Genomic DNA, 12157 nt, shown 5'->3' on the forward strand with positions numbered 1-12157 from the left:
TGTACAACTACTGCCACGCCACCAGAGGGAGCATCACTAAGACGGTCTTTCCTAAAGACCCGGTGACGTCTTAAAATACGAGGAGAGCGATTATGAAGATGAGTTTCCTGAAGAGCAAGAGCTATCGGCCGAAGCTCGTCCATGAAATGATTTATATCATCAATATTTCTTTGTTTCACCTGCCAAGTTTTTAATGGGAATAAAACCATAAACTCGAATTCCTGGTCTACCAGAACGACTTAAGACATCAGACTTTCAAGGCAAGAGTTGTCGCAAACACGTCACAACAGGCAAAGAACCACAACCGCCGGCATACTTCAAGTCCTCCGACCTCCTTGAAGTTGGGGGAGGACGTGTGAGTTAAGGACGTCAATTGCCGAGGCCGTGTCTTTAGCCCCGCTCAGTGACCACAGTCATATGTGGTGGAAACGCCCAGGAGAACTCTGCAGTGAAACGGTCAGTATCTTGTCCCCTTCTCAAAAGGCCAGTCAACAGAGGAACTGCCAGCCAGTGAACAAAATCAAGGGAAAAGTTCACAGCAGTCTTTGCCTGGTGAGGGTCAATCAGCCTCATCGCCAGAGCCTCAGCAAGAAGGCTTCGACTGAGACGCACGCGTTGCGGTTGTGTGATTGGACCGGCAAGGCGACTGACTTTTAGATCCTAAGGGGAGATGTAGTGGGCACTACTCAGGTGGTGGTGTTTTTTGTATCGCTCACCAGAGGACACCATCATTTATAAAGCGCTTAGGAGCGGCAAGTGGAAATCAAAAGGGCTTTCTTTCTTTTGGTTGTGGTCACCAGCTGGGCTGCTCTCACTTGGCTATCGTCCGTTCCGAGCACTCGTGACCGATCTACTGCTGCTACACGTTGGCCAAGGCGCCGAGGAACTCGAACCCCTCTTTGCGACAAAACTCGCGCTGCAGGGAGGTTACCTTCCAATAGCAGTCATTCATAACCTGCATCTCGGCAGCGTTACCACGCTGCCGTTCCAATGACCGGATTTGTTGATGCAAACACTGGCACTAACGCTAGTGTTGTTAGTGCCGACGTGTACGATGACAACGTCAAAATCGGCAAGCCTGTTAGACCGTGAAACAAGTTCTCAATTCTTATCCCACTAGATGCCGCGACCTCAACAGCCCTCCGGTCAATCGACGAGAAGTATTGACCAATACTTCATTTGAAGTATTGGTTCGAGTAAGGATCACCGGCTACTAAAACACGAGGCACGTTGGCAGTGCGACCATGCTCGTTTACAACCGGATACAAATTGAAATTAACGCGTTCAAAGCGCAAAATACAGAGAATGGCAGTAAATACCAATGAATATGGTTCAACAAATAAGTTATGGGGCAAATGATAAATGGAACACTTCAAATGAGTGCAAAAAGCTTGCGTGAAACCAACCCGGAACAGGAGAACTTGACCAGACCGCAGACTCGGGAAGGGCAGTCGGGCAGTGAGTGGTGACGGCAACCTCCTTTGGTGGCAGTCACACTAGTTATGACGGGGGGCACATGTCAAAACAACACCGGTAGCTGCGACACCAGAAGTGATGTCACCCTCAACTACCGGTGTCGAAGGAGCCATGCCCAGACAGGGCAAGCTACATCGACACCGGAAGTGACGTCACTACTATTTCCGGTGTTGAAGGAGCCCTCTCCGTGTGGACATGGCTCGAGCAACGGCCGTCGGAGCAGACACCCCCCTAATTGAACACGCACGGGATGTCGCCAATTCCGCGAACGCCACCCGCTTCAAATCCGAACTTGTCGACCACGCATGGACGTCAGGCCACCACCTGCTAAAACCTTGGTTCATCCAGAACGACAAACGCAGAAGTGACTCATTGCTGGTTAACAAGAGCCGTGGTCCCCTGCGGGACGTGTTCACAAACTTCATGCCTAAATAGCCGAACGTTTCGTGCCACTCTCATTGCTCTTTGCGTTTCTGAAGGTGCTTCCCACATGGGAGGCGAAACGTTTAATTAAATTGTTGATTTTGTCGTGTCAAGCCGTTTTTGTTATTACAGTTATCAACCCTTTTTCTGACGAAAAAACTCAATTGCTGCTAAACGTACCCTATGTCGTTCTGGTGGTTCAGAAGAGTAAGCAAGAGATGGGGAGCTGTTAATTGTTTGCAAGATTGCTGGTAGTCACTGAAGAGAGTTCGCCTATATTTGTCCATCGCAGTTCCCCGACACATCGTCTGTTTTACGTGAGCACTCGGAGCTTCAAATGAGCACCTCTCACCGTACTAGTAGTTTTGATGGCAATATTTTAATTGGCAAAATTCATAAAAAAACTGGTGATTGCTTCTTCGTGCTAACTGTGCTGCGCAGTATACAGTTATGCTGTACACTGCGCTATTACTATTATGTACTATTATGCGGAAAGTTAAGACTAAAGGTTTACATAAACATAAACTTAAACGGCATATACTTTCACTCGCATAACAGTGTGTACTCTCCCGGCCGCGGAGCCCGCAATTTTACGGAGGCTTATTGTGGAAAACGCCATGTAACTTAGATTTGGGCTGCACATGAAAAGATCTCCCAGGTGGTCTAAATTAATCCTCAGTCCTACGCTATGGCGTGCCAGATGCCCTTCGTTGCTGTGGCACGCCAACCCCCAAATTTATAATTTAGCTTTGCCTTAGTTTTTTTTTCTTTTCATAGCGCTCACGAATAGAAGCTCTGCTTACTCGTTCGGCGGCCATATTTGCGGGTGATGTTTAGCACGTGAATAGCCTGCATACTCGGCGTCAGCCTTTCTGTGATACAGTCAAGGCTGGAACAGAAAAACTGAAGAACGCTTATCACCAATCTATAAAGGGCCGAGTAACTGGGTTGAGGACGCAGGCGCGGCGTACAATATTCCGTAGAGGAGAGCTATTGCGCATGCTCAGAACCATTCCACAGCCCGGTAGGAAAGATGGCAGTACACAGAAAGCTATTAGATTGTCATTTTTATTCTGCGTAACCGCAATATAAAATCTCTTCAGATAAGAAAACCCACGCGTGTATGGTAGACATTTTTGTTTTCCTTCATAATTTTCTGTTACTCCCCAGAGTGCGGAAGGAACGTAATCACAAATGTTTTCGCGAGAAAACATTATTTCGAAAGAAAAAAAAAAAAGAAAAACCGCTTTACTCCGTTTTTTTTTTTTGAAACTTCACCCTTTGTGTAAAGTTTGATGGCACGTAATTAACTGAAAACACAATCATTTTGTAGAAATAGTAGCGTTTAGCGACTATATCCACTGATATTTATATAGTTCACATATATTCATATCACGCGTCAAAAATGCGCTATCTCGGCTACTTTGACATTTGTATCCGATATTTGCGAGTGGATATCTCGTAATGTTTTCAACATCTAGCACCGAACTTTTTTTCGTATGTTCTTCCGAAAATATTCATTTATGTAAAAATAAATTTTTACTCGAGTTCATAAGTGAAAATATTTACAACGCTTCAAACATGCTTGAATGTGAAAAGTTGTCGAACTTTAACGTGCAATTAAAACAACTCTTCCTTTTTCAAGAACATTATTATACACTATATCGCCGTGGTGTTCCATTAGCAATATGTTTCATTATTTGGTATCCATTCAAAATACAGCACTTCGAAATACACGAAGTATGTAACTTTGACATTTTTACCGAATATTTCTTAGTTGTTATCTGGAAATGTCTTCAAGATATAGCACTGAACTTTTTCTGATATGCTGTTTCCAAGAGGGCCTATTAGATACATAAAAATGGTTGCTCTAACTATTTACAGTGCATCAAACAGCTCCCAGAGCGGACCGAACTCGCAAATATTGCGTAACATGTCTTTTTTGTGCATTTGGAGGCAAAATAATTCACACGTTTTTAATGGAACTACACAGCTATATAATGTAGAATAAGTTCCTTGAAGTTGGCAAGATCGAAGGTGGGACTTCTTCTTTTAAATCGCAAGTTGAATTTGAGGAACTTCAATATTTCGATATTACAATTATTTTGGCCTTTCAGTATGGGCATACTGCTTTCTGCGGCCCTTGCAAGCCTGGATCTCGTAAAAATATATGGAAATAAAGTATTATTATTAAAAAAACACTTGCTCCAAGCATCCCCAAAAAGGCACCCATAAAACAGGCAATCTTGCTGATAACTAAAGCAAGCAGTGATGGTGAGTTTACTTAGTGTGCTTGATGCGCACACGAAGGCACTCTAGGTTTACGGTGTTCAGTAATCTCTGGGGTAGAAAGGGGGAAACTATCACTCAGTCACCATAAGAAGCACCAGGTCATTTTTTTTATTTCGTGGTGATCGGTCTCTCAAGTTGTGCTTTATGCCTCCACTATGCATGGACACCGTGAAGAAGAATGTAATGTGGAAACTGGAGGACAACATAAATCAAGTAAGTTGATTACACAGACAAATACAAATAATTGTACACCGTTAAGCGAAACACCTGAAATTAGAGGTGGGAATGTAGATTACCTCATTTAGCAGAAATAGATTGGTCTTCTGCAACAAAAACAAAAAACAATGAGCTTGCTGGCGAGCTGGTGTAAGTTTCCCATTATATTGAATTACCTCAAACTGGGGAAGAAACGTGAAACATTCAAAAGTAGAATTGACCAAAAAATTAGACAGAAGACAACGTCTCAAACTCAGCTACTGCATTTATTTATGCCTTCTTTATATACGGTCCACAGTACATGAACTTGTTGAGGGCGTTTCGGAAATTGCAGTGGGCATTTGCAAGCGGCAGGAATGTAAACTCGTCAAACCCTCTTGTATTTCCTCGTGCAGGTGCTATCATCCTGCGCATCTTGCTCGCTGCTGCCACCCAATGGCACGTCGTCAGCTTCGCAGAGTCATCCGACCCTGCTTGGCTCGTCACCGCAACAATGCTGCCCGGCTTCGTCGTTTGAAGACATCGATTTTTATCGGTGCTCTTTCCCGGCTACTTTGGCTTCATCGTCAGTGACATCAACACTCCTGGACCCTATAAAGCACGGACCGTCTTTCTGGGACTTCAGTGGGCATTTACAAGAGGCAGGAATGCAGACTCGTCAAACCCTCTTGTATTTCCTCGTGCAGGTGCTATCATCCTGCGTATCTTGCTCGCTGCTGCCACCCAATGGCACGTCGTCAGCTTCGCAGAGTCATCCGACCCTGCTTGGCTCGTCACCGCAACAATGCTGCCCGGCTTCGTCGTTTGAAGACATCGATTTTCATCGGTGCTCTTTCCCGGCTATTTTGGCTTCATCGTCAGTGACATCAACACTCCTGCACCCTATAAAGCACGGACCGTCTTTCTGGGACTTCAGTGGGCATTTACAAGAGGCAGGAATGCAGACTCGTCAAACCCTCTTGTATTTCCTCGTGCAGGTGCTATCATCCTGCATATCTTGCTCACTGCTGCCACCCAATGGCACGTCGTCAGCTTCGCAGAGTCGTCCGACCCTGCTTGGCTCGTCACTGCAACAATGCTGTTCGGTTTCGTCGTTTGAAGACATCAATTTTCATCGGTGCTCTTTCCCGGCTACTTTGGCTTCATCGTCAGTGACATCAACACTCCTGCATCCTTTAAAACACGGAGCGTCTTCCTGGGACTTCAGTGGGCATTTGCAAGCGGCAGGAATGCAGACTCGTCAAACCCTCTTGTATTTCCTCCAGCAGGTTAGTCCCATCCCTTCGTTACATTGTAAGCGCACGAACAATGTTAACCTGCTGCTCTTGCCATGCCCAAATGTTCTTCTTGGTACTATTTGTGATTGCCTTTATGTTGTGAAACTATTGCTTTTGGGGGGGTGATGTCCAACAGAATCCAGGCCCACCTAAGGAGGACCGCAGCAAAAGCTCTAACGATTTAGTGTCAATGCTGAGGGCTCTACATCGCAAAATGGACAAAAACCACACTGAGGTCTTGTCTCAAATAAATGAAGTGAAAGAAATTCAGCAGAATCTTGAGAGACAAATGACCAGCATAAACGATCGGCTTACTGTCGCAGAAGAAAAAATAGCTGCCTTGGACAACTCCGCGGACCTTTATGTGGCTAGCGCGGTGTCTAACGCCGTTCGGAACGAAACAGTCGCTCTAAATCGTCGTTTAGATGATTATGAAGACAGATCTAGGCGTGAAAACTTAATTTTCCGCGGCTTACCTGACAAACAATCAGAATCGTGGGCTGTGCCAGAAAAACAAATAATTGAGGTAGTTTCGTCTGCTTTGAATTTGCAACTATCTGATCAAGCGATCTCTCGCGCTCATAGGTTGGGCAAGTTCTTTCCAAATAAATGCTGTCCGGTAATTGCAAAGTTTTCAAATTCAAAGGACAGGGATCCTATTTTGTCAGCCAGGTCGAAGTTGAAGTCGTTTGGTTTTAGTGTTGGTAGGGACATCTGCATTTCCACTCGAACCTCGCGCAATAAACTGCTCGAGCATGGAAAAGCTAGTAATCAGCAGTTTTCAAGTCGCTACAATAAGTTGTACATCAACAGAAAATGCTTAATCTATTGTCCCTCATCAGACATTGTCTGTGAAGTATACGCCAACAAGGAATCACCTGCTCACGCAAGTCAAAATTCGAATAATGTCGTAGACAATGAAGTACCATTATCCTAACTATCACGTAACACCGTAATTCCCGTTAATAAAATTTCTCTTTTCAAATATCCGCAGTGTCGTTAACAAACGAGAGGAACTGTCAGCATTAATCGACACGTGTAGCGCCGATGTGAAAATACTAACTGAAACGTTGTTGTCTGCCGAAATTGATAACAAAGAAGTTTTTGAGTAAAAGGTTAAAAAGCGCGAACAAACGAGGACAATAAAGAAACACGGACGACAGGAGAGGCGCTTCAGGATATTTATCATTAAATATGTAATATTTATCGCTCTGATCGCGTCAATAGATTGGGACGAGGTGTAATAATAGCCGTCGCAGAAAATCAGCACTCTTATCATATCTCTCATGCATCATGCTTGGAAATGGTATCCGTGTGTGTACGCATTAATCAACGTGACATGATCTTTTGTGCCTGTTATCGGCCACCAAACGCTTCCTTGACTTTCTGTGCACAACTTCATGACGTTTTAAACAGCATTGTTGTCAGATTTCCGCACTCGCCAGTTTTTTTTTTTATTAGGTGATTTTAACTTTCCGAAAATATTATGGTCTGGTATGTTCCCTGTTCCGTCTGACATTTCCGGTGAAACATCTGAGTTCATAAATTTGAGCACAGATTTTAATTTCTCTCAGTTAATAACTCAACCTACCAGGGTCACCGCGTCAAGTTCGAACATATTGGATCTAATCCTCACAACTACTCCTGACCTCGTTCAGTCTCTAAGTTTTTTACCAGGCCTGAGTGACCACTGCTTTGTTCACTTCACACTTGAAGGCAATTTTCGTCGCCTTAAGAGTATCTCAGTCTTCCGCTGGGGCGTGCCAGATGCCCTCGTAGGTTTGGCACGTAAAACCCCCAAATTTTTTTTTTTGCCTTAAGAGTATGCCTAAACGTATACGCGATTACAGCAAAGCTACCTACCATGTCATCAATGATGAATTGGCACAATTTCTGGACGAATATATGCAGAATTTTCCTAATCGCACTATAGAATCCCATTGGTCTATTTTTAAAGTCAAAGTTAATTATCTTGTAAACAAACACGTACCCTATGAATTATCCCGTACAAAAACCGGTCCCCTTGGTTTACTGTTTCTTTAAAGCACCTGCGAAATAAAAAGAAACGACTGTTCTGCAAAGCAAAGCAGTTCAATAAACCTGACTTGTGGTGTGCGTATCAGAATGTTGCAACCCTCTTTAAGAATGAAGCGGAAAAAGCCAAAAAACATATTTTTTAATGATACCCTACCATCCTTATTGACAAATGATACTAAGAAATTTTGGAATATAATGGGTGGACAAAAAAGAGTGTGATATCGCTAGTCGACGATAATGGTGTCTCAGTCCCAAGGTCGGAATGCTCATCTTTACTAAATTATGTGTTTTCTCAGTCTTTTATGTCACTGTCTTTTGTTTCTTATCCTGAATATGATCTTGCAGCCTTTCCACTTATGGATCACGTTATAATTGATTGCATTGGTGTGCTTAGCATAATAGAAAATTTGAAAGTTTCTTCTTCATCTGCAACTCACGGGATTAATTCTAAATTTCTGAAGAATACTGAAATGCTCTCTTCTGTAATACTATCTAAACTTTTCTCGCAGTCCCTAGATCTTTGTTTGTTGCCCAGCGATTGGAGAGTGGGTAAGGTGGTACCTTTATTTAAATCAGGTAATGCTCACTCTCCTCTTAATTACAAGCCTATATCTTTAACTAGTGTCCCATGTACAATGTTGGAGCACATCATCTATTCTAACATTGTTAACGTTCTTGAATCGAACTCATTTTTCACATATCGTCACCATGGTTTTCGTAAATCATTCTCATGTGAAACGCAACTGGTTTGTTTCACGAACGATGTTTTCTCTGCGCTAGACAATAATCTTTCAATCGACTGCATATTTCTTGATTTTTCGAAAGCCTTTGATTTAGTCCCTCACCAACTGCTCTGCTTAAAATTTAAAAAAAAAACAACTAAACATTGACTCTAACATTCTTCCATGGATCGAAAATTTCCTCTCTAACAAAACACAGATTCTATCTGCAAACGACTCAGACTCTCTTCCCTGCCCTGTTAGTTCAGGTGTGCCGCAAGGTTCCGTCCTCGGCCCCCTTTTTTTCCTCATATACATAAATGACTTCTTTAACAATGTTCAGTCATCCATAAGGTTGTTTGCAGGTGATTGTGTCATTTATCGTGTAATCTATTCTGATACTGATACGTCGTTTCTTCAGACTCACCTTAATTCCATTACTAACTCGCGTGACGTCTAGAAAATGCGCCTTAATGCCAGTAAATGTAAAGTAATGAGAATTTCACGGAAAGCTGCCTGTACTAACTTTCCTCATTGCAACATTGGTTCTGCTCTTGAACAGGTGACATCATACAAGTACCTAGGTGTCCATATAACATCTGACCTCTCCTGGCAAGCTCACATTAATTTTATTGCTAACAACGCTAATCGCATGCTAGGTTACTTACGCCGCAACTTCTCAAGGGCTCCTTCATCATTAAAACTACTAATGTACAAGACCCTCGTTGGATCCAAGCTTGAGTATGCGAGTTCGGTGTGGGACCCAGGCCATGCATTTCTAATTACTCAAATTGAATCCATACAAAATCGTGGCGCACGTTTAATTTTGTCTAATTTGTCACGTTTTTCCAGTGTATCATCTATGAAACTAACTTTACATCTTCCGAATCTTTCATTGCGTAGAAAATTATCTCGTTTGTCCTTATTTCACAAAATTTATCGTCCCAACCAGCATCTAGGTGACAGCTTTCTTATGAACCATCGTATGTATCCCATCGAAATAATCATCACCATAAAGTCAACGTTCCATTCAGTCGCACGAAGCTCTTTTTCGATTCTTTTATCCCAAGAACTACTAATGACTGGAACCACCTGCCCACCTCCATCGTCACAATCCCAGACGCTCCTGCATTGAAGTCTGCCATTGAAAACTATTATGTTAACTAATATGTGTTGAATTCTATTTTTTGTACTTTTGTTTTTCCCTCACTCCCTTCTGTAATGCCGTGTGGCTTTGAAGGTATTGAAATAAATAAATAAATAAACCATCGCAGAAAATAAAATAAATAGAAAATTCAAAGCACATCAGCATTCAGAAACAATTACACTGAGACGGGATCTCCCTCGTTTCTATTTCTTTACCTGACAAATTTAATATTATCTTGGAGCTGATAAATTGTAAATATAGTAAGATTCAGAGTCCCAGTATGTGACAGGAATTGTATAAACTGCCAAGCCTGTGAACAAGCATTACAAAAGCTGGGTTTACGGACTGCTAGCCATCGGCAAAGACCTCAGCTCTCTTCCCTGGGAAGATGCGAACGAAGTCTACGGAGAGTAATATCGCGGCAGGGGTTTAGGCGCATTCACGCACCATACGCAGACAGCGAGGTTTACGGGGCACAAACCCACGGCAGGGAGCTCCGCTCTCTTGCACGCAGTGAGGCGTATGGAGAGTAATCTCACGGCAGAGATTTCGATGCTACATTCACAAACCATACGAACATAGCGATGTTTACGGAACACAAACGCATAGTAGGGATCCTCTGGGAATCGCACAACTGGGAAGGTTAGATAATGATACATTGTACGGTTCATGTAAAGATAAATGTGGCCCTACCATGCACAAAGATGGGTCAAGATTGGTTATCCATGCGTTTCTGTTATAGGGAAAAGAAATGTTCAACGAACACAGGTGCGATGTAGGTATATATACAATATATACAAACAATGTGCCTGGCACATGGTAGTGAATACACCATAAACAAATCACACATTATATTAAATAGAAAAAAGAATCATCACTTCTAATTACGGAATAAATACTTTCATGGTGCAAAACGTTTAAAGGAAACTGCACAGAATATTTTACCCCATGTTTCGGTCATCAATCATATTACACGGAACCCAAGCATTCAGCAATATTTAAAAAGCATAGAGCAAAATCACGATTAACTTACGGTGGGTCTTTCACTACTTAGCGCAACATGTCGCGAAGCTTCGAGGAGCATTTGGTTGTCGTTATCTCGCTCTAGGAATGCAATTCCGTTCGTAGTTCGCCTGCGCTCATGGTTTCATTATTTAGCTCCCTGCAGTCAGTCGCTGACTCCGCGGTGGAGCGCTGTCTTTTTCTTCAATTTTCTTCGACTCCCCCGCCCTGCCAATAATTAGTATGGGGCGTTACATAGGCCCGCATGCTATGGCAGTCAGAAAAGGCCTCCGATTGCTTAGGCGCGTCTTCGGCAGAGCTCCACTTGTTTGAGCTACCGTGGTGGAGAGCTTTCAAGACATCATTTTTCTTTTCTAGCCCTTGGCTTGAGTAACCTCGCAAACAATGAAATCGAATATGCTTGGCCGGGGCATGGTGCGCGAAAATATAAATACAGGAGTTTACGCGATCCCTACCACAGCCTTTCTTTTTAGTTTATTCCAGCTGAATGGAAGTACAAAAAGGGCGCGTGCCTTTTCGTCAGCGTCCTTTCCGAATGTATCACTTTCGAAATGCTTTAACACGTCATGAGACGTTGTCCACAAAAAATAACAGACTACTCTGTGCCCTGCTGTAGTGGCCCCTATAGTTTATCTGTTAAGTGTTTTAGGGAGCTTCTGGCAGTCGTTACCGGAGAGAGACGTAAACGCGCGGCCCTTTCGTTTATCTTCCCAGATATCAAACTTAACACCAGAGCTATTCACAAGAGCTGTAAACTTCTCCATACGGTCAGTTTTCGCTCGAGGATTGAGAACCTTTCTCTCGCAATCAAAGTCCTCCATTTCAATCAATAGGCAGCCAAGAAGGCGTTTAAGAATTCGCAGACGCATGTGCGGTACGTCTGGTATAAATTGAGCTGGCTCAATCTGAAAGTGTCGCAAATTGCACTCCGTGAGCTAGCGCAGCGCAGTGTGAACTCAAGTTTTCAAGAGTTCTGGTTAAAAGTGGCTTAGTAAACTTTTTACTGGGCTAGTCGAGATTACTTTTCTCTTTGGGATCTGCACGGCAGAAGGGGCATATACATTTTGAGGAAGCAGACTGCAAGCCCATCAACACCAGAAAGACAATTAAGTCTGATCTGATACTTTGATCTGAAAATTAACACACGCAACAAGGATATTTTGGCTTTTAATTACAGTTGATTTCCAAAACGGTGCTGAAAAATTCCTTACGGAAAGGAACTTTTCTGATATTTCCACGACTACCAGAAGGTGGTGAAGCTTGTGAGCTTGCGGTTGCTTCCCCAGTTCTATCACAACAAAACACAGTGTCATCCAAGACGTTTTTTTACTGATCCGGCAGCCATGGCCTTCAATTTTTAGTATCAGCGGCTGATCACTAAGCTCGCGGAGGATCACGTGTCTTTCATTCGCAATTTTTGAAGGACATATTAAATCTTTTTCTTAAACGAAACTTGCGCTCCATGAGCCGCTTCAAGTGTTTTTGTCGTTTCGAGTCGTTCGTTGTCACGTTCGTGAAGTGACGGTTAAAGTGGAATATGAAGAAGG

General features: G+C 43.1%; 1 protein-coding gene across 1 annotated transcript in view; it reads left to right on the forward strand.

The window, feature by feature from the left end:
- Positions 1–4335: 4335 nt before the first annotated feature.
- The window catches only part of LOC115313150, a 44914-nt gene continuing 37092 nt past the window's right edge, over positions 4336–12157 (forward strand). The window contains exon 1 of the mRNA XM_040217244.1: positions 4336–4404. Within this exon, the coding sequence (XP_040073178.1) occupies positions 4336–4404 (69 nt within the window). The remainder of the gene's footprint in view (positions 4405–12157) is intronic.

This window comes from Ixodes scapularis, unplaced genomic scaffold (genome assembly GCF_016920785.2).
Source record: "Ixodes scapularis isolate PalLabHiFi unplaced genomic scaffold, ASM1692078v2 PGA_scaffold0__279_contigs__length_252992795, whole genome shotgun sequence".
NCBI classification, from domain to species: Eukaryota; Metazoa; Arthropoda; class Arachnida; order Ixodida; family Ixodidae; genus Ixodes; species Ixodes scapularis.